Source organism: Cynoglossus semilaevis, chromosome 14 (assembly GCF_000523025.1).
Source record: "Cynoglossus semilaevis isolate Cse_v1.0 chromosome 14, Cse_v1.0, whole genome shotgun sequence".
Classification (NCBI taxonomy): domain Eukaryota; kingdom Metazoa; phylum Chordata; class Actinopteri; order Pleuronectiformes; family Cynoglossidae; genus Cynoglossus; species Cynoglossus semilaevis.
Genome location: NC_024320.1, coordinates 18387499 through 18408529, shown reverse-complemented (window position 1 = coordinate 18408529; position 21031 = coordinate 18387499). Strand labels below are relative to the sequence as shown.

The window sequence follows — 21031 nt, the reverse complement described above, 5'->3', positions numbered from 1 at the left end:
AAGAACATTTCTCACAGGCCCGTGACTCAACATTCTTCTTCTTTTCCTTTCGGATTGTCCCTTTTTCAGGGGTTGCCACAGCGAATCATTGATTTCCCCATTGTCCTGTTCTCTGCATCTTCTACTCTGACTCCAACTATCTGCATGTCCTCCCTCACTTCATCCACATATATCTCCTCTCTGTCTTCTACCTTGGTAGCTCAGCTAAAATTCGAATTACTTTAGTTACATCTGTCAATTACACTGGTATTTAAAAAAATAATTTTCAGGCATTTTACAGCTGGTAATTGTTTTTTTCTGTAGTGATAAAAAACATTTCCTATTGATTAGTCAGGTAACTTAATGAAAAATGTAGTTTAAGGAAGGTCTACTGAGACTCATTTCATGTCCATGCTTTACAGACCTATAACGGGTGCGAAGATATCACTACATTAAAGTTGGCATAGAGTAAAAACACTGTTTCTTACGGAGCCCCTAAAGTGACATGGGAGAATGCAATAGAGTACCTTCAGGTCCACACCAGAAAATTAGAGTTTTACTTCCTCACTTCTGTGGATCCCCCTGCCGTATCACCTGAAGCATTCTGTACCTTTAGGGGCTCAGTAGTTTGGGTCTCTTATGGCCAAAGTAGTTGTTTGATAGCTGCACTTACCCTCCAGCCGTGGCTTTTGACAATTTGTGGAATGGACTAGTCTAAATCTCACCTGAGGGAGCTGGAAACTTCATATCTGGTGAAACTGGGAGAGAACTACATCACAACAACTGCAGTCAGTTTACTGTCTGACTGTTAGAAATGGATCATTGTGACTACTTTTACCATACAAGTTTGATTAAATACATACATCTTTATGAAGACTATGTTTCTTGAAGCCCAATTTGAAAAAGACAATTCTGAAAAAATATTTTGTTGTGGAAATATATGTGTGAAATTACAGCAACACACAATATTAATGGCACAGCACACTATTATTATTTGTTCAAATTTATTAGATATTCTGTTATGTTCCATTGTCTAGACCTTCTGTTACAGCTTGAGGGCTGTGAAAAAGAAAAAAGTTACTAATTGTTTTTTACATTCACTACTAATTCCCCTGATTTTTTATTTATTTTTTGCCATACCAGAAAACAGACAATTGAATACATTGTGAATCGTTATCTTTCAAATAAAGGTAACAGAAAACAAAAGCAGAAAAACACAGTAGACATCGCAAGTGCTTATTCATTATTACAACTAAGATAACAATATTTTGGAATTGGTCTGTTTCCTAATCCTCCATCGCTGCCCTTTTCCATCACATCCTGGCTTTACGGACAATGATGTGCATCACAGTCTCTCAGAGTCTGTTTATTGTGTGATTCCCATCATGGTTTTACAGTCATCTGTCAGATGCCCAAAGCTCGAGCTAAATCAGCCTGACACACAGTGAAAGAGTGGACTAATCAAACAGAAACGGGGTCAAAGTGGAAAAAAGAAGAATATAAAAGTGTTGAGCATGCAGAGCAAATCTGACTTTGAGAAAATTTCCAGGTGTTAGGGTGACATAATGGCCTGTGGATCTTTGCCCATTTACTGTATGAAGATGATGTATAATCACAACTGAGGTACATTTGAACCAAGGTCAGAGGGTAAGGGACAGGTGGACCAGCTTCACACAAACACACACGCAGCACACCATCCTCTGACATCACCAGACCTGACCATGCCACAAAGCTTTCAGGTTTTTAGCAGTAACTGTAAGACCTGATAGACCTGACCACCAAACAACTGTCAACAGTATGTCTACACTCAGTATTTGTATATGTACAGTCTGTCCTTTTCTGTTGTAAAATATAGTTTACACTCGCCTTTAACCAATCATACACAGAGCCTTTGGATAGGTTTCAACGTAAAGACCTGACATTTTTTGGTAACTCTCACACCTGATTGAATAAAATCCTCAATAAAACAAATTATTCTCCATCATATAAAACATGACAAAAAAGTTGCCTACAAAGCCCGACGACATTACAACGAGACACAAAAACAGAATCAGCTCTCACTCTTAAAAAAAACCAAACCAAACAAACACTGCAGCCACAGACTAACATTAAAGAAATGTTGGGGAATGGAAAAAAAGTCTGAGCGTTAGGGATGGAACGATACTCTACGATAACTCACAATATCATATTATTAAGAAGTTTTTTGTTACAGTACAATTTTATCACAATTTTTATTAAACAGAATGAGTTATGACCAAAAACAATGAACTATGTATTGTATTAGAACCATGCAAAACACCGTTTCCCTTTACAGAAACATGTTTTCTGTAAATGGTGGACCTGTTTTTGTCTAAAGTTCTTCCTCAGTTTGAACGCCTGAAGGTCACTGAGGCTACATAGGGACATGACGTCTTGGTTTAAGAGCGGGTCACAACCAACATTCTTAGGTGCATACCGCCACCTACTGTACTAGAGTGTGCAGCCTCGCGGAATAACCACTGACTTTTTGAGATAACGCAGCTTAGTTCTAACATTTCAATGCACGATTCATTTTTTATTTCAACTGATCTGTTTTGATTCTTAACAATTCACGAGGCATCGTTACATCCCTATTGAGCATAAACAATTCAAACGACCCAAAATGCTTGTTAATCTTAGCTGCACCAGGTCACTGCTGGACTCCCAGGACTCCGTCATAAATGGTAACTTCATAACATTAAAGTACATGACCTTGATTCATGCAGGCAGCAGCTCCAAGACCCACAGCAGTTAGTTACAGATTAAGAAGAGAATAAAAAAAAAATGCTTGTGCGGAGGCAATGAAAGCCTGTCAGGTGAAGCCCAAACTGAAGAGACAATGCAAAAGGAGGCAGCGCTCAAACGGCTGAGAGGGAAGCTGTGAGCAGACGCCACATCAACGACCTGGTCTCTAAACATACAGTTCCTTTTTGTGAAGGCAGCTGAGAACAGAAACAAGCACAAGCAAGCACGCGATTCCACACCGGTGTGTCACAGAGACTTTCTCCTTCTACATTAGCTGCACTGCAGCAACTGTGCACATGCAATGAGAGTTACAGGGTCGATAGTTTAGCAGTTTTCCACATGCACTTGCGACAATAATGGGACTGCACGTTAAAATGTCGGAGGTGTGTGTAAATGTTAGCTGGTGCAAAAAAAAAAAAATAACGTAAAACAAATACAAAACATAATAACAACCACAAAGAATTGCTGCTCATGGTTGAGCTCAATTTGTTTTAAACCCCTAAGTAGATGGTTATTAACCTCAATTAATGTAAAATAAAATTAAACTTCAGGGAGAAAATATAAAACAAACAAAAAATTCAGACTTCCAACCATCTGTCAGACAGAGGGGACAATAAAACATAGGAAGGACATCTAGACAATATTTTTTTTTTTTTTTATCAAGACAAGAGTATAGACAATACTGAGGGAAAGATGACGATTTAAGTAGACAGTTATAATACAAAGGAGGGTGAGAGGAGGAAACAATGGTCCAATGTCTGCTAAAGTTTTTATATAACAATTTATGTGGGAGTTTGTCGACCTAAAAACAACATTCTAAATGGTTTAAAAGGCTTGATTTTTCTGTGTTGTCCTTCAAACACCTGAATCAACAAAGCCCATTGTAATTTGTACTTACAATTATGTATCAGGCAATTATGTTCAGTGCAAAGAGTTGGGTTTTTTTTGAGAATGCAAAATCATTTTTGTTATTATTTTCTGGGGTGAACAGGAGGCTTGTGATTGGGTCGGATCTCTACAGCACTGTTAACCAATCATGTAAACCCCCCCCAAATTAATAATGTGAGACAGGAAGAGGAGAGAGGCAACGCCAGGGCCACTTGCTCGATGTGGTGGGCGTGTCTCAGATGACATCATCGTGACAGGGTTTGGTTGGTTTGCCTCACTGCTCATAAGCAGCACTGGTGCCTCGAACTGGACCGGTTTTACGCAGCTGTGGGGAACAGAAGGTCAGGGGTCAGTTTGGTTGACTCGAGTCGACAAGTGAGACATTCAATTTGTTCCACATTGAGCCATGGACATGCAGAATGGCCAGTTGACAACAGTCAGCAGGATGAGTGGCTGTTAAAGAATGAAAAACAGCAGAGAAAGTATTAGGTGTCAGAATGACAGGACTGTTGGCAGCAGAGAGGGTGCAGAGAAGGGCAGGACGTTGGCACAGAACCACAGAGTCAGTGTTAAACAGGTTACAGATGAAAACACCTGACAACACACAGATGACATGCAAAGTTATTGAATTGTATCCAAAAGTGTGGAAAGAAATACTGAATTACTGAAAATTACAAATGGAAACTTCATGTGACATAGGAAGAAAGAAATAGGATTTAATATTAGTATTTAAATATAGAAAGTTTTTCTTTTTCACAGTAAAGACATTTTGGTGACTTTGTTTTTCCATATTTGGAAAACAAGTACAAGGTGTGCAAAACACCAATGGCCTAGATATTTTAAAAAATTGAAGTCTCTTATTTATCACACTCAGTGTGAGTTTTTGCAACCCACACAGGCTGCCACAGGAGGCGCCACTAAATGTGGTTTCTCTGGTTTTGAAACCCAGAGAAACCACACGTGTAAGGCAGAAGATCCTGGGTCATGTTAGCTGGGGGTAAGGAAGAAACATCACAGGCAAAAAAAAAAAAAAAAAAACATGCATTCAAAAATGATGGAAAATTGATGTATGAAAAAGACAGCAGCGGCCCAGACGGGACAATGACGCGGAGTGAAACAGGAACAGAGGAGTGTGGAGGGCAGCATGCAGCCCCGCTAATGTTCTCTGGAGACTTACTCAGCCTGCCTCTAGTGTTTGACCTACATTGACGTGTGTCTACTCGTCTGTTGCACAGGTGCCTCGCACATCTCCCTTCTGACGCATCTAATGTGACATTTAGGAGTAAAAACAGGTTAATTCAATATTCAACGGACTCCGTCGTCTCCTGGTGGGACGGAGACTGAAAACAAAACAAAACAAATCATTTACGGTTCACAGTCAATGATGAAGGTTTTCTCCTGATTTCAACTCGTTTCTCGGCTGTTCGACGACACACAGTTGTATTAGGTGAATAAATTACCTCCTCCAGCTCTTTTTGAGTTTCGTCTTCCATTCGCCTGATGTCCTCCATGGTCAAACCCACCCATTTGTCGATCCAGCAGAACAGCTGACGGTGAAAGTTAGTGAAAATACGCTGTTCTTGCTGCAAAGGGGGAAAACAAAAGGAACTTAAAGGATGGTACCTTTGCAACTAAAGCTGAGAAAAAAACAGCAAGGGCTCGGGTCAAATCAATATGTACTGTATAATTAATTAAAAACTAATTATATTATTATAATATAAAGTACAGTAATAATTCAAATAATTAATAATGTATAATACTTACAATATTTAATATCACAAAAACAATCATAAATTATTATTATAACTTGCATTTTTAAGTACAAAATCATAAAATGTGTTTTAAAAGTGATGTATTGAACTCTTAGTCTTTGGACCCAGCGTAGCTTTAATGATGTCATGACCACCTCATACACAATGCTCTGAAAACAGCTACAACGTCTTTCTGTTTGTGTATGAAACACGGAGGTGACGTGGCACTGAGGGTCTCTCAGGACCAGTGTCGGTACCAGGACTAAACTGGATCAAAGAAGTCCCCAAACAAAGCTTCATATGAAGATGTAAAGGAAAGCAGCAGCTCACTCTGTGGATGAAGTTCTCCACTTTGGTCTGCAGACCCCACCATTTGAACTTGACGGTGACCAGTTTGTATGCACACATGTAAGGACAGTCTGTTTTCTTGATGTCGTTCTGTCAAAGGAGGAAACACAGGACAAAGAACAACTGAAGAAAATGAACCTGAAACTACTGGAGTTTGTCAACGAAGAGCATGAGGACGAAAGACATTTTTCAATCATTTAAATGAACAGTTATATGACTATTTGTTCTTTAGTCTCTTTTCTTCACCTGTAATGTCTGTTAATTACTGTGGTGTTTACTGACGTTTATTTCAAATACTTTCATTACTTTTTTCTTCCTGCAGGTGGTACTGATGAGTACAGTGGGGTGTGTGTGTGTGATACCTTCCACTCAGGGCCCAGGGGTCCTCTGTCTGTCTTTGCAGAGTGAAACAGAGCGGGGTCTTCTTCAGGTTTGTAGTCCTGAAAGAATAAAGAGAAAACCTGATGTAAACACAAACACAGACAGATGTTCCTGGAACACCTGGAACACAGACTGGTCTGTGGATTTTCAGTGTGTCTGCAGATCCCCCCCCACCCCCCACACACACACACAGACTGTGCCTCATAAGAACCAGGTTCTGGTCTACGTCAGACATGATCTTAGGTCAGCAACAGCTAAGTAACAAAGACAACAACAACATGCTGGTCCTGGCCCCGTGACATCCCATTTACCGAGCTGTGGGCTCACTGGTTTAATCCATCATGTCTGTGAAGATATGGTGATGAAGCCCTACAGCAGATGGTGGACAGTGAGGTTAATCCTTTGACCTCAACGCTAATCCACTAAACCCATTACTGTCCAAGAGAGTGGAAGAAACACAGAAAACTTTGAGTCACATGGAGGGACACAGCACCAGGTCTCACAGGAGACAATGTTGCCAAGTACTTTGGTTCTATGACATCATTTAGTTGGTTACTAAATAAGTGAGTTACTATTAGTGTTATATTATTTTATATGATTATTGTATTTAGTAGGAAAACTAATATATATATATATTATCACAGAATATATTTAATGTCACACTAAATACTTTCTCAGCTTTAACTGCACAACGAGGAACCAGGAAGAAAGTAAAAGTGAAACTACAAATACTACTACACACCAAACAACAATCAAACCAGACCTCAAATATTAATATATTTGAGGTCTGCATTTTGTAGCTAGAAAAGATAAAACGGTAAAAATAATTCTATATATATATACATATATATAAAATAATTATTAGACTTCCTGTGTAACTATGCTGTAAAGAACAAATATTCTCGTTAGTGCTTGAGGTTTTATTCTTTGGTGGTGTGGCAGGAGTTCACGTCAACACTCGTGTCCAGCATTAGTCCACTGACCTGTCACGTGGGCAGGGTGGTGAAACACTGTGGTGTGGTCCAGTACAGTAACACAAGTAACACAGTGAGGTTGGTCAGAAAGTCAGATGCGGTTCACAGTTTTTTGACCATCTTTAAAGTGCTGGTCATCATGACTCACTGCATCAGCTGTTATTTAAATTGTTAGTTTGTTTGTCTCTGCACTCTGCTGGTTTGACAATGATTTTCACTCAGCAATATTGATGCACAATACTGTTGTTTTCTGCCACATCACTGCTGCTGAAGGCATTTTTCTATCTGAACAAGCATTCACACCTTGACACCTCATCAGGCCGTGTGTCCTGTCACTGTTGTAAATCCTCACAGCTTCACGTTGTGCTTCACGTTGTTACTTAGGGACTGTATCCATACTCACCCCAGAGGCCACCTCCTCGTTGTTTGCGATGTCTATAGGCACCACGTGCACGTTCCTCCACGACTGCTCATCCAGACAGTGGACCTGACACAAAGGAACAAAACAACAGTAAAGAATCAGTGAACCTACGTCTGATGTCAAAGAAACACGGTGTCTCAGTACAAACACAATACGACAAATCAAAAACCAGGTGCAGTTTATCAGGTTTTTCTGTGGCTTAGTTGTGAGAGAAACTATTTTTTCTTTGTAAACCACATGATCTCTGTTTATAACCAAAAACAACACATCATTAAAGTGGCCAGGCAGTTTTCTTCTTAATGATTCAGTGATTCTCAGTGACGTGTTTCCTGATGCAACAAAACCTAGGGTTTTGGGCATAGGTGGTATTGAACCCAGAGCCTCCTGGTGGCAGGCTGGTGTCTAACAACTGCACCACACTGACCATGGACAACATAACGTAAACTTTCACTGCTATAGCACACCATACATTACATGACAAAGTCCATCGACAACAACCCTGTAAATCCTGTGAAATCCTATTTAGTTTAGTATTCTTCTACGGTGGCAAGAAATGTATGGATGCGTTAAAAATTCTAATAAAAAAAAAGTTAATATTTTACTGAAAATTTGAGTTTAATTTAATTTTTAAAAAATTATATGTAATGCAAAAGTCAAGCCAAGGTTTACTGCGGTCCATGACAGCAGAATCCTGTATTTCCTTCCACTGCTACTGTTGATGCGTGTAAAAAAAAAACTAGACTTCTACATAAAACTGCACCACACAGATGCTGCCACTGAGTGAACGTCTTTCTACAAACAAACAGGCAGAACCATTAATGCTGCGCTAGACCCATATTCAATACACTGGTAATGTGTATTCACCCTTGGTTGGCACGTCTATATTTTCCTCTGTGGTGATGTAAGATCTAATGGGCTGGAGTCTGACTCAGAGTGGAGACCGCAGTCTATGAACTGGGATCTCACATTCCATGTAAAATAAAACTTTTTCCATCCAAATGACAGTGCAGTTTAAAATCACTACAATCAGTGCATTTATTTCCGCTGCATCACGTCTTCAACTCACTCACATTTTCTATTGTTCCCATGTCAGGTTTGTGCCAGGTCTCGATCTTTATCATGAAGTCGTCTTTCATGTACTCGTTCTGAAGAGTAAGAAAACGATGATGGATAATGACAAGTTCAAACATGAATATGACATTGACACAAAAAACATTTAGTGCAGCTAGTAACATGACTAGGGAGTGACAGGTGTGGCAATGATGACGTGTCAATTTTAATAACTGCAATAAAACAAAAACTTTTTACACAGTTAAAATGTCCATAGATTGGACCTAACAGAAGGAAGTTCTATGGTTTATCAACACTGGTCCAACTGCTACCTAGTACCAGATTACTCTGATCGGAGCCTTGTGTTACTAAATAAATTCTAAAGCTATTCCAACTAGGAAAAGTTTAAACATGAGTCAACTCACCGTCACAACTGAAAAAGAGGAAGAGGGGTGAGGAGTGGGGGACAAAACAACAAGTTAGCATCTCTGTTGATGTAAAAAGACAAGTGTAAAGACAGCTATAAATGAAACGGTGTGTCTGAACTCACTGGTACGACAGTATGGGTAGGCATTCCAGGCCTTTTCATGAAATACTAACGCTCCCTCTGGTGCGATCAGCTTCACGTAACCTGGGACTTTACTGTTGTAGGAGACGAAGAAGTCAGTCGTTTTGAAATAACCACCACAGCCTGAACAATATTTGTTTATTAATCACATCACAGCTGCGGACTGATGCACTGTGATGGTAATTAATCACAATTAATCAAGACAAATCAACATTCATGAATATGAGAAAATATGTTTCCTGTACATCGCTGGAACAGGACTTCAGTCATTACTGAGCAGCTCTAAGTGCTTCAGTGAAACAGAAACTATTTCCCTCTTTGTGAGTAAATGTCTATCGACTGTGTGTTAGTTAGCAACAACATATCAATGCACGGCAAAATCACTGGATAAACAGTGCACATCATTTCACCCAAGTGCCTTTTAATCTAATTGAATCTGATGAATTTCACTAATTATTTCACTTAATTAACACACTCCGCCCTACTGTAACAACAAAACTCTTCACCCTGCATGGACAGAAAGTTAAACTGCAAAACTACACTGGGAATGATGTCATGATATAGACTGTGGAGAATAGACCGGTGTTCTCTTTCTGTCTGGTGGTTGACAGTTATCTGACAATATCTTTATGTTGGCTGTTATACAGCTGGGCAGAGAAGGAATCGTCCCTTTGGCCTGAAGGCTGCCAAGAGATCACCACTATCAGGTTTAACAGCTGGCAGCTAATAAGGTTTATTTTGGAGGTTTATCTAAAAGAGTCCAAAGAAGGTTCATATGTTGTTGCTTCTTCCTCTGGTCCTGGTTGAATGGATGTTGGCTGCTGTGTGTTAATGTTTACTTTTAGACTTAACAACAGGCACTAATGGCTCCTTTTTGACTGAATGACACCAAAACTACCATCTAGGCTGAAACTACAGTACTTCTCCTGCCATGATGGGAATATGATGGTGATTCCAGAGGTTCTTAGGCAAATCTCTATTTGTGAAAATATCAACGTTGTTTCTCAAAAATATGTGTTTTAAAAATTACGATTTTTCTCTCATAAAAAAAATCGTTCACTGTTGAGGATTGAAAAACCTGATAAAATAAACGCTACTCAGTGGTGAACAAATAATGAGAAAACATAGTTGAAACACGTCTCAACACGTTCCAGCTTTTACAAACAAACACATTGTGACTTCACATATTAGTTATGATCAGAATTTTCCCCCCAAAAAAAGTTATTTTCTTAATGACAGGATTGGAAAAAACATCTCTTGAACAGTTGATTTACTTCCATGACCTTTAAAATATATAGATTTTTTAAATATAAATGTCAATGCAATGATCAACTAATTAAACTCTTCATACATAGAAGACAGGACTTTGGAACCCACCTCTTTAGATGGTATATTTTGTGTGTGTACTGTCCCTTTTCACCATCCTTCTCATAAGGTTCATTCTTCAGAACCTCAATGCCTTCTCCGCCTCCTGTCTCATTTTTGCTGGCTTCAGCAACAGAATACAACTGTCCTACTTGATACTGAGAGAAAGAGAAGAGAGAAGAAAACGCAGTCAAAACAGAGGCACAACAGCTGTGACAAATTCTGAAATTATTTACTAGTACAAGCAAAGTAACCAACAACCAATCACTGCTGTCTGAAATTATTTACTAGTACAAGCAAAGACTCTCAGTCCCTGAGGGAGGCAGGTGCAGGTGCATCGTGTAACTGATACCACCAACAACCAATCACTGCTGCACAGATACCTCTTAGTATTCATACAGGGTGGATATGTAGTGAGAAACATCTTATTTTTTTATTGTTTTATTAAGGCAACTGTTGAACTAGGCAATCCACACAACCACAGTCAACTCAACCACTGTCCTTCAAAAAGCTGTGTCCTAATCAAGCTGTCTGCACGTCTTTCTCTCTGACTGCTTTGGATTTACATGAATATCTTTCATTCATTCTTCTATTCATATTTCAACATATTATCCTTCACTGCTCTGCGAGGTTACACTACCAGCAATCATCAGTTGAGGGCACTACACACAGGCCATCACAAGGCCACACACATTGAGACAAACCATACAAAGACAAATGTCCACATTCACACCTGTGGTTAAATTGCAGTGCACCAGAGTGAGAGAACACTGCTTCTCATACAGAGAGACTATCAGACAGAGGGGTTGAACTAAAATCAGTGATCACCAACACAGGGCTGTCCAACCTGGCTCATGACTTTTTTCCAAAGGAATAATATTGGACAAAAATGTGTTTTTGATTGAATTTTATTTCAGTGTCTGTCCAGAAAAAATCTGGCGCTCTGACAAATATATTTGGTGACCCCTGCTGCATAGCAATACAACTAACCACTCTCCATGTGTGGCCTTATTTACATCGTTTACAAGCACATCGAGGACCAGTGATACTTTTGGTTAAACCAACGCATGTGACAGACATACAGTAGAGCACCAAGGCATATAAATATATAAAGTTTACCAGAAAAAAAAAATATAAACACTATAGTATATTTAAAACTATTTACAACTAAATAAGCAGTAAACTCCAAATTACAACTTTGAGGTTGTAAAGAACTACCACATCTAAAACTACATTTTTTATGAGTTAGCAGTAAACCCATTAATTATGCTGTGTGATGTTCTCCCACATTTTATTGAATTAACCTACTTGTATAAAGTGTTTATAATTGCTATACAAGGTGTCACAGACACTGTAACTGTCCACATCAGAAGCCACTTCTTTAACAAACAACCAGCAGCTTGGCACAAAACCAAAAGACACCAGTGTTCTCTGACAAAGCTGTTGTTTCTCTGCTAGATTAAAACCTGATAGGATGCTTAATGCGCCTGCTAATGGGACAAAAATGATTTAAAAACCGACGGTGTTATTAGAATACCAAAAAGAAATCCTAATGATATTAATATGCCATTAAAGATGGTTTAGAGCTGACGACACTCACCTCTTCCACAGAGACTGGCAACACCACGCGGCTGAGGACGACAAAAACAAGGGGGAGGAAAAGACAATAAATAATATTAAAAAACAAAGTCATTATTAAGAGATAATGACAATGACATATAATGAAATGAAAGTAAAGTCAATAGTTCTACCAGAATATAACTGTGTTGTTTATTTTGCATGGAAAACATAGCAATGCTTGGACATTTAAATAAGAAGACTCTTTGACAGCAACATCTGACCAAACAAGTAGAGATGAAGCATAAACATTGAGAGAAACATGATAAAAATAAACCAGGACCATTAAAGGGAAAAAACTTAAGGAGAAAAACACTGGTCTCACTGTTTAAACTCATAGCTTGGAGCTTGTTGGCGTTGCAACAACCATTTTTAAGTGATGACAACTAACTGAGCAGCCGTAAAGAGGACTGTAATGTTTTCCGTCGTAGAGCGCTGTGTAAAATGAACATACAGTATACAGTCAGTTTACCATCCAATAATGTCACAGTAAAGATCTGGGAGAGTCATATTTTGTACAGTAGCAGAATTCCCAGAAGGCCGAGGTGTGACAGCGGCACCTGCTTTAAAGGCCAGGAGTCAGAATATGTCAAACACAACAGTGCTAACGCCCGTGGCACAGAGCTCTGCTAGTCCATCTCATAGTAAGACTGTGTTTATGGTCTGTGCAGAACCCACGACACATGCCGGAGGAACTATAGCTGATGCCCTGCGTTATAGGAAATGTTACCACGTCTTTCCGTCCACTAAAAAATGTAGAGTACACCACACTGGTGAGAGAGCAGGAAACTTTCTGGAGAACCTCTGCAGAGCCACGTCCCTGGATTGGTACATTCATTTCCACATGATCTGTGGTCTAACGGAAAACTCCCTACAAGCTGAGGGGGAAGTTCTTTTATTTGGTTAACTGACACACTGTGACTTCAGATCCAGTAATTGTTCTCCTTGTCTAGAGAAAACAGGAGTTTCAGCCTGATCCCACATCACAGACCTGAATATGTTTTGATGTCAGTGTCATCAGACATAACACTGTCCTGTTCAGGTGGGGTGCTAATATACTGACACAGCAGTGTTTCCCAGTCTAAACAACATTAAACAACGCAATTCACAATTTTAATGAAATAAATTCAGACATCCAAACTGCTCGGCTGTCGTGGCCAAAGTATTCTCTAACTTCAGGAGTCTACCACACATCAACAGCGGCCTTGTGACGCCAGCAAGTTAAAGTAGATATCTCCTGTACTTTGGAGTGAGCGAGCAAGAACGATATCTCCTGTACTTTGGAGTGAGCGAGAACGAGTACACAAGTACACAAGTCAAAGTGAGCATGATACTGACTGATACTTCATGCACAGGATAAAGCAAATGAGAGACATTGTACTTGAGGGTTGAATTTACGTACCAAGTACAGACCATTCAACCTCTGATTTTCATGTCAAACCCTTCTTCAATGTCCCTCTGGACATTCAAGCTAAGATGCTTATTATATAGTGTGTTCTCTCACTGTTCTGGTGGTACGTAGTGTTTAGAAATATACCTCCACAGATAGGCCATCCAGTTGTAATGTAAACACGGCTCCAGCCTCAACATAATGTCTTTGTTACATTCAACAGCAAAAGTTGTTGATGTTTGAAGTTTTCTGTCACTTAAGAAAGTAGAACTTCAGAAAGATTTACCAAACTGTTTACAGGAGAAGGGCGCTACGGTTGTTGTTCTCTACCAAAGTCTTGTCTCTTTAACAGTGACTTTTGTATTACATATTATGATTACATTAATGCCTGCAGAAATGTGTGGGAATGATTTTACAGTGGTAAAAGTAGTTGGAGTAGTTTAACAGAGGTTTCTTCATGAAGTATTTGCAAATATCATGACATGGAAAATTTTTAAAGAAAAGCTTTGGTTACTGAAAGTCATGCAAAAGGAATGTAACAATGAATCGTGAAACAAACGTGTTGGCACTGGCAAATGTGTGTGTGTGCTACATGACATTATGTAATGTACCAGTCCAAAACATTAACTGTGTGAAATCCACATTATTTTAATGTTAATTATTAATAATTATTATAGTTGTATTGATTTATTTTATTATATGCCATAATAGGTTTTACTCCAACTGATTTTGGGAACCTGTGAATCTAAGTTCTGCTATCGGTCTATTTTAGTTTTTATACTTCCTGTATTTAATTGGTTTTTGTTTTTTGTTTTCATGTCAAAACTGTAAAGTTCATTGAGGCAAACTTGAGGCATGTTTTTTGTACAAATGGAATGGACTTGACTTTCTTTAACAGAAATGCCACCAGATAGTAAACAGTTTTGTTCCATGTACAGCTGGAGAGGCTGGTGACTAATCTGTTATTTATAATTCCCTGCTATGGAACTGATTATGACACGCTACAAATCAGAAAAGTTGACTGATTTGTTCTGCTGAACTACAAATTAACATTTAATTGTGTCATTTTAAGTTGAACTTAACTTTGGACTTAAATACAACAATGTTGCAACAAAAATAAAAATACATTTTGGAAAAGACACCAAAAAACATAATGCAAACCATTACATCATAAAATTAAATTAATTTTTCTTTATAAATAACATGTCAACAATAATATCTCATTTAGCACCTGGATAGCATAACAAGCCCTTTCCAATGTGTTTTGTCCATGTCAGCCATCCCAAATGAAATTAAGAGCTCTGACAACAGTTTTTATCTTTATTTTTAAATATTATTACTTTAGACCCCTTCTGGTACAAATAATATAATTAAAATAATATAGAGTAGATATACGTATTTTTTAATTTCTTTTTACAATCATCAAAACTTAGTTTAATCTACCTCTGCTGTGATTTCCCTGTTTAAAAAGTCTACCATGACAAAAACCACTCTCTCTCCCGGTTAAATATTTGCATATATGTCCTGCTGTATTTGAATACAAAACATCTTACATGGCAAACATTTGTTTCAAACACTGAATTACATTTAATTAGCACAGGAGTACATAATTATGCTTTCAGTTTCAAATACAATTATTCTAATGTGGTTAAATAATGCTAATAAGTCACGTAAGAAACCATGACGTGTCCCCTGTTATCTGCTCCTGAGAATAGCCATCCCTCCTACATGCTTTTTAACCTTTTGGGGGGAAACACATATTCCCGTATGGTCTACTTTATCATTAGGTACTGTTTGCTCATACGGGTATAGATTAGCCATGATAAAAGCTAACACTGCTAAAAATAAATGCGTGTGAAAGTGGTTTCACTGTGGATGTATACCAACATAACAACATTACTTAACTCGTGTTAATCTTTGCTGACCGTTTTAAGGCTTTAACTCGCTCAAGCTAGAGCCAACAAATTAGCAGTCAAGTAGCTCGTCTTGCCATAACCCCACACTAACGTCAACACTAGACCTGTTATTTACCGTTGGCTAATACAATTAGCACATTTCTGCTAAAATGGCTGGCATATAGGCTATAAACAACGCAACGCAGCGTTTTGTATTGGCAAAAAATACCAAGGGATAAATGGGAGGTTAGCAGTTAGCCGGTAGCTCTAGCTACCATAGCCAGTTAGCTTCAGTGGCAAATCCGACAAGGAAGAGCCTTAATCTGTCACTCACGGGGCTGAAGCTTTACACAACGACACTTCACACACAAATCACACCGGCAGCTGATATTGCCAACCTCTCCTAGCCCCACAGTTAGCTGTAGAGGCTTAGAACAAAATATTTATTGAAACCCAGCTGCATTTAGAAGCTATTTACCCTCTATGATAACGTTAGCACTGGCAAAGCCTAAAAAAGACCGGTGTGGACCGTTATCCACGTCCCGTTCCACCCTCCTCAAAGCTGCCTTTTTACAGACCATGCGGATGTTAAATCTAGCGAACGACAGTGATAAACAAACCACACACAACCACACTTCACTAATGAGCCATCTGACAAATAGAATTGATAGAGCAACAGCGACAATTTATATTTGTTAAAACACTTCGGACTCACTATTCCTTGACGACCACCATCTTCGTCTCTCCGGACTGCGGCTGCGCATTGAAAGCGTTCAGCACAAACCCTCGTCACCACGTTAGTCCCGTCTACCTGCTCATACCAGATTGGCTAAAACTATTCACAACTTATCCCATATTGTGATGAGTGGGTTTTCTTTGCATGTTGATTTTCTTTTTTCAACAGTGTCTTATATCATTGGACAATGGAACACTCAGGTGCACTTTTTTGTTTTTGGTACTTTGGGCCACACTTACTGTCATGACACCCCTGAATACAATCGAGCCTCAGGAAATAGATAAAATCCCGCCCACACGAAAACCTCATTGGTCTATTTGACAAAACCAGCCAATCACGACGCTGTTTGTTTTGCTGACTTCATAAACAGGCACGCACAGACCCAAAGTCTCTCTGTTTCTCTTTCTTAGGGTATTATTTTTAATGTGTTAAATAACAGTCGATGATTTTATTTAAAAAAAAAAACTACACCTGTGTAACTCAAGTTCTAAAACGTTATGCATTAAATGCATTGTTACAAAAGATTTTGAATAGAGGGTTTGTACTTTAGCTTTTATTTTAACTTTTTAACATGAACTTTTATCCCAATAAAAGTTAAATTATAACAACAACAACAATAATAATATTTACTACTATTATAATAATATTATTGTTATTATTAAGTTATTATCCCTATTATTATATTATTACTTAAGAAGATCTTTACAGACATCTACAGACATTTGACTCCAATATTTACTGGTGTCCAACCTCTTTTTTTAACAAGGCCTAACATGTGCTAGAAAAACAACATTTCATTCTAGTGAGCATCAACAATATAAATATCGATGATAAATAAAGACTAAGTCTAAGTCAAAGTCAAGTCAAGTCAAGAGTGCCACCCCTAAAGTAAAAAAGTCTACTGCAACCTGCAGATCTTGTCCTGTGGCTTTTACACCTTTTACACCTACAGTAAACAAATTGTTTTGAATGTCTGGTCATAAAACATTTTATAAAACGTCCCCTCTGGGAATCTAATCCATTAAAACCCTACTAACCAAACCAGTCTGTACAGGACCCAAACATTAGGATGTTCCACCTCACACTGTCTCCAGTGGAACACAACAGCAGCAGGGCCTTGAACAGCATCACTTCAGAGCGGCTGGTGATGAAGCTGCAGCTGTGATAACAGGGTGAGGTTGATTGGTTTTTCTGATGACCTGACCTCAACCAACACCACCACAGCAGTAACCAACGAAGCCCAGCAGCCGCGCCACTCCCTCCATAAACTTAGGTCTTCTCAGTCTGACCTCCACTACTTTACACTACAGACAGAAACCACCCTAACGCACGGCTTCACCTCCAGGTTTAGAGGCTGCGGCGTTTAGGAAAACTGAGCTAAGCAGAGACGTCTGCATCGTCATGAACCCACACTACCCCTCCCACCACATCTTCTCTAGGTAACTGAAATAACTGAAAACCAGTCTAAAGACGACTGAACCTTAAAAAGAGGAAGTTAATTTGTTCGATTTGTAATTTACATCTATTTTTGATATATAGAGATATATATTTAACTCTTTCTTTTCTATTTATCTGCTGTCTGTTACAACAATGTCCATATGTTAATTCCACAGTGCTTTTGGTTGAGAACCAGCATCTCATTCTCCTGTATATTTATAGTATATGCATAGTTATAATGATGATAAAAAGAATGTTGAATGATGAGTCAGCTTACAAAATAAAAGTCAACAACAATCATTGGTAATGAAACTTTATAATAATTATTAAACAATAAACAATAAATCAAGATCAAATTAGGTCAAGTACACAAATATAGTGAGTGTTGGGGTTGACGTTTCCTTTTCTCAGGCGTTCAGTCAGGAGACTGTGAGTCAAAGTTTCAGGGCGCACACACTCTCATCTGCTCAGTCATAAAACACACAGTGCCAGTGTGACATCACTTTACAGTCATTAGGTCCTTCATCCTCACAGGATGGTGCGCTGGAATCATCAACACGGTCCGACCACTGAGAGACAGTTCAGGTACGTTAACATGTGCTTGTATCAGGAACTGGCTCTGAGGCTACGTTCTTATAACAGATCTGGTTTTGTTTTTTTTTGTTGTTTTTTTTTGCTGAGATACACTTTTTTTTTTGCATGGTTGTTCACATTTTAGTTTTTATCTGACTCCAGTGTGAACGAACGGTCTACTGCCCTCCAGTGACAGACATGTGCAGGAGCAGACGTAGGTAAGCAAATATATGTCAGTGTGTATCAAATGCAAATTACAGCCAATTTGATGGTTTTTGCCATCATTCAGAGAGCCCCCCGACCCCCCCACACACAGCAGCTGTGATTGTCGCAGACCACTCTCCCGCTTTCACCCCGCCCAAACACAACAGGCTTCTCCAACCTCTGCCTGTAGTGTGAATGTAGTAGCAGTCATCCTTAGACAGACTGACTTGTAGGACATTGATTAAAAGCAGGGACACAAAAAAATCAAGACAGTAAATTAAACACAGGTCAAATCTGTTCAATCATGAGTTTTAAAAGAATGTTTGAAGCCTAATTTCACCGTTAAAAAGCCTCATTACCAAAAATCTGGTACCAGCTCACTTCCTCGTACCTCGTACTTAAGATGAGGACACAAATCCCAGGTGGTCAGTCTGCACCAGTCTGCAGTAGTTGGGGACAGTCAGATCAACTGATTGGCACAAAACATTGTCAGGCAGGCAGTGCCAGCTGATTACCGACTCAGCTGCAAACACGTGTTGATGTGGGACAGGGACAGTAGGGTCAGGAGATGGGAAGCAGTGAGAACATCACGCTAACAGGGAACTCCAAAAGCGAAGGAGGGCGAGTGGTGGCACAGTGAACCTGGAGCACAGAAGTGGAACAGACTGAGCTGTAGCTGAAGCACGAGTAAAAAGATTTTTTTTAAATTTTATTTAAAATTTATTTCACCACGAAAACCTCTTGAGATTAAAAATCTCTTTTACAAGAGTGTCCTAGATCAGCAGCCTATATAAGTCAGATCCTATAAAGTGTTGGTTGAGATCCATACTGTACCACCCAATAGTTTGGCAGCTGTGTTTTGTTTTAGTCTGTGACACAGTTGTTAGGTGTGTACTCCCTCTGTAAAGAGTGTATTTGTGATGTGTTTCCTTAGCTTTACATTACACCAGTACTTCTCAAATTGTGATGGTGATTTGCCGGGGGGCCCCGAGGGGCTTCCAATGGAATATGGCACACTGCTGTAATGCTTGACTGATAACAAGCCTCCAGTCACTAGATGGCAGCAACTCATACAGTGGTTTGTACAGATAAAAATATACATATTATCAGGTTTTCAATAGTATTTCAATTAGCGGAGGTGAAAACATTTTTGTCCTTTAAGGGGGGGCGTGATAGAAAACAGTTAAGAACCACTGCATTACACTGACCGTACTGTATGTCAGTACCTCATACAAGCACTGTTAAAAACCTGAACTCCTCTTCAACAACCCTCCTCCAGGAAAGTAATGCCATATAAAATCCCAGTCAATCCTTTGAAGCGACTTTTATTTAAAAAACTGCAGGTGGCGTCAGATGTATTTCACTTACAAACCAACATCTCCTGCCAGAAAAGAGAACAGAAAACTGGAATGCACTGGCAGATAGTGACGTTAGGTTCTCAACATTTGGAAGATGGAAAAAAATTTCCCGGTGATAGAAACTTGTAGCCATTCCCGGAGGGAAGACTGAGGCCTCCTTTAGAGTTAGTGGACAGAGAAGCAGCTGCAGCTGGGAATGGCTTGGCCTCCAGTTTTTGGTGACCGTTTGCTGTGTTGATATTGTTACAATCCTCAGAGCCTTCAGAAGTTTTGCTCAGGGGCCTGTGTTTAGGCGAGAGATTTAGCAAACCCAGCACATCTTTCTGGACAGTACTCATCTTTTTGTTTCCACCTCGCAGTAAACTGGCAGGACATGGCACCTCGTGTTTCTGGCCGGCGTTGGCCCAGTATGTTTTTAGGTTGTGAATGGCCTGAACTTTAGTGTCGTGTCTGGAGTCCGTCATCTTGGGGGTGGTTCCGGGGCTCACCGAGGATCCCGTGGAGGAATAGGACAGAGCCGGCGATGGGGCGCTGTTGGCAGGAGAGTGAGACGGCGAGATGTGGGCGGAGTAAGGCGAGGAAGGATATTTGAGTTTGAGCTGAGTCTGTGTGAGCCCGTCTGCTACAGGACCAGGAGAACCCTGATCCTTTTCGTTGAGGGATGAGAAAGAAGAGGACTGAGCTGGACTGTTGTAGCCGGAGCTGATTTTCTGCAGCGAAGAAGAGCGGGATGGAGGTTTAGGGCGAGTTGGAGGAGGAGTTGAAACCGACGAAGGGTGGAGGGGTGAGCGACTACTTGGAAGAGATAGCGGAGACGAAGAAACTTTCAGACTGGCTCTGCTCGGTGGTCTGCTGAACGCACTGGTCTCAGAGGGCTTGAAGCCACGTGCTCCACCAGTGGGTGTCAAAGTTGGTGTTGTTGGAGTGGACGCAGAAGGTTGTCTGGGATGAGACTTGTCTCTCGGCTCCTTCTCAGTCTGTGTTTTCCCCCTAACGTTTGCCTGCTGTAGGCTCTTGACAGCTTGCATGTGGCTCTGGGTCTCCTCCAGGATCTTCTTGGCCAGTTCCTGGGGATCCATTTGTCCTGCAGGCCTCGTCCTCTCCTCCTGGGACTTGACTGTGCTGTCGGTTTCAGTGCTCGACTGGTCAGACTCCGAACTGCTGACCTTCCCTTTCTTAGTCCTCTGAGGAGATGGGCTGGAAGAAACACAATAAAACTTAAGAGTCTGTTTTATAGACAAAGTCAAGTAGGAAGATATTCTGAAACTACTCCAGGTGAGCAGTCAAGTTAAAACATTTAAACAAACTACATGACAATAAGGCATCTTTTTTT

The 21031-nt window shown here is 39.8% G+C and overlaps 2 protein-coding genes across 4 annotated transcripts in view; both read right to left on the bottom strand.

The window, feature by feature from the left end:
• Positions 1–966: 966 nt before the first annotated feature.
• On the bottom strand, positions 967–16322 carry pitpnb (phosphatidylinositol transfer protein, beta). Of its 2 annotated transcripts, none has more exons than XM_008325636.3 (12): positions 16106–16322; positions 12089–12119; positions 10501–10646; positions 9106–9197; positions 8981–8988; positions 8576–8650; positions 7488–7571; positions 6092–6169; positions 5712–5819; positions 5091–5213; positions 4808–4894; positions 967–3955 (listed from the first exon to the last, which is right to left on the bottom strand). In XM_008325636.3, exons 1-11 carry the CDS (start codon positions 16123–16125, stop codon positions 4847–4849), a joined length of 813 nt encoding a protein of 270 aa, XP_008323858.1. In that variant the 5' UTR covers positions 16126–16322; the 3' UTR covers positions 967–3955; positions 4808–4846. The 2 variants fall into 2 exon arrangements, with proteins under 2 accessions (XP_008323858.1, XP_008323857.1); XM_008325635.3 differs by having other exon boundaries at positions 4835–4894; positions 16106–16314.
• A 1917-nt stretch (positions 16323–18239) lies between these two features.
• Positions 18240–21031, bottom strand: part of ttc28 (tetratricopeptide repeat domain 28) — an 83413-nt gene continuing 80621 nt past the window's right edge. For both annotated transcript variants that reach the window (XM_008325632.3, XM_008325633.3), the window contains one exon: positions 18240–20895. In XM_008325632.3, the coding sequence (XP_008323854.1) occupies positions 19779–20895 (1117 nt within the window). In that variant the 3' untranslated portion in view covers positions 18240–19778. The remainder of the gene's footprint in view (positions 20896–21031) is intronic.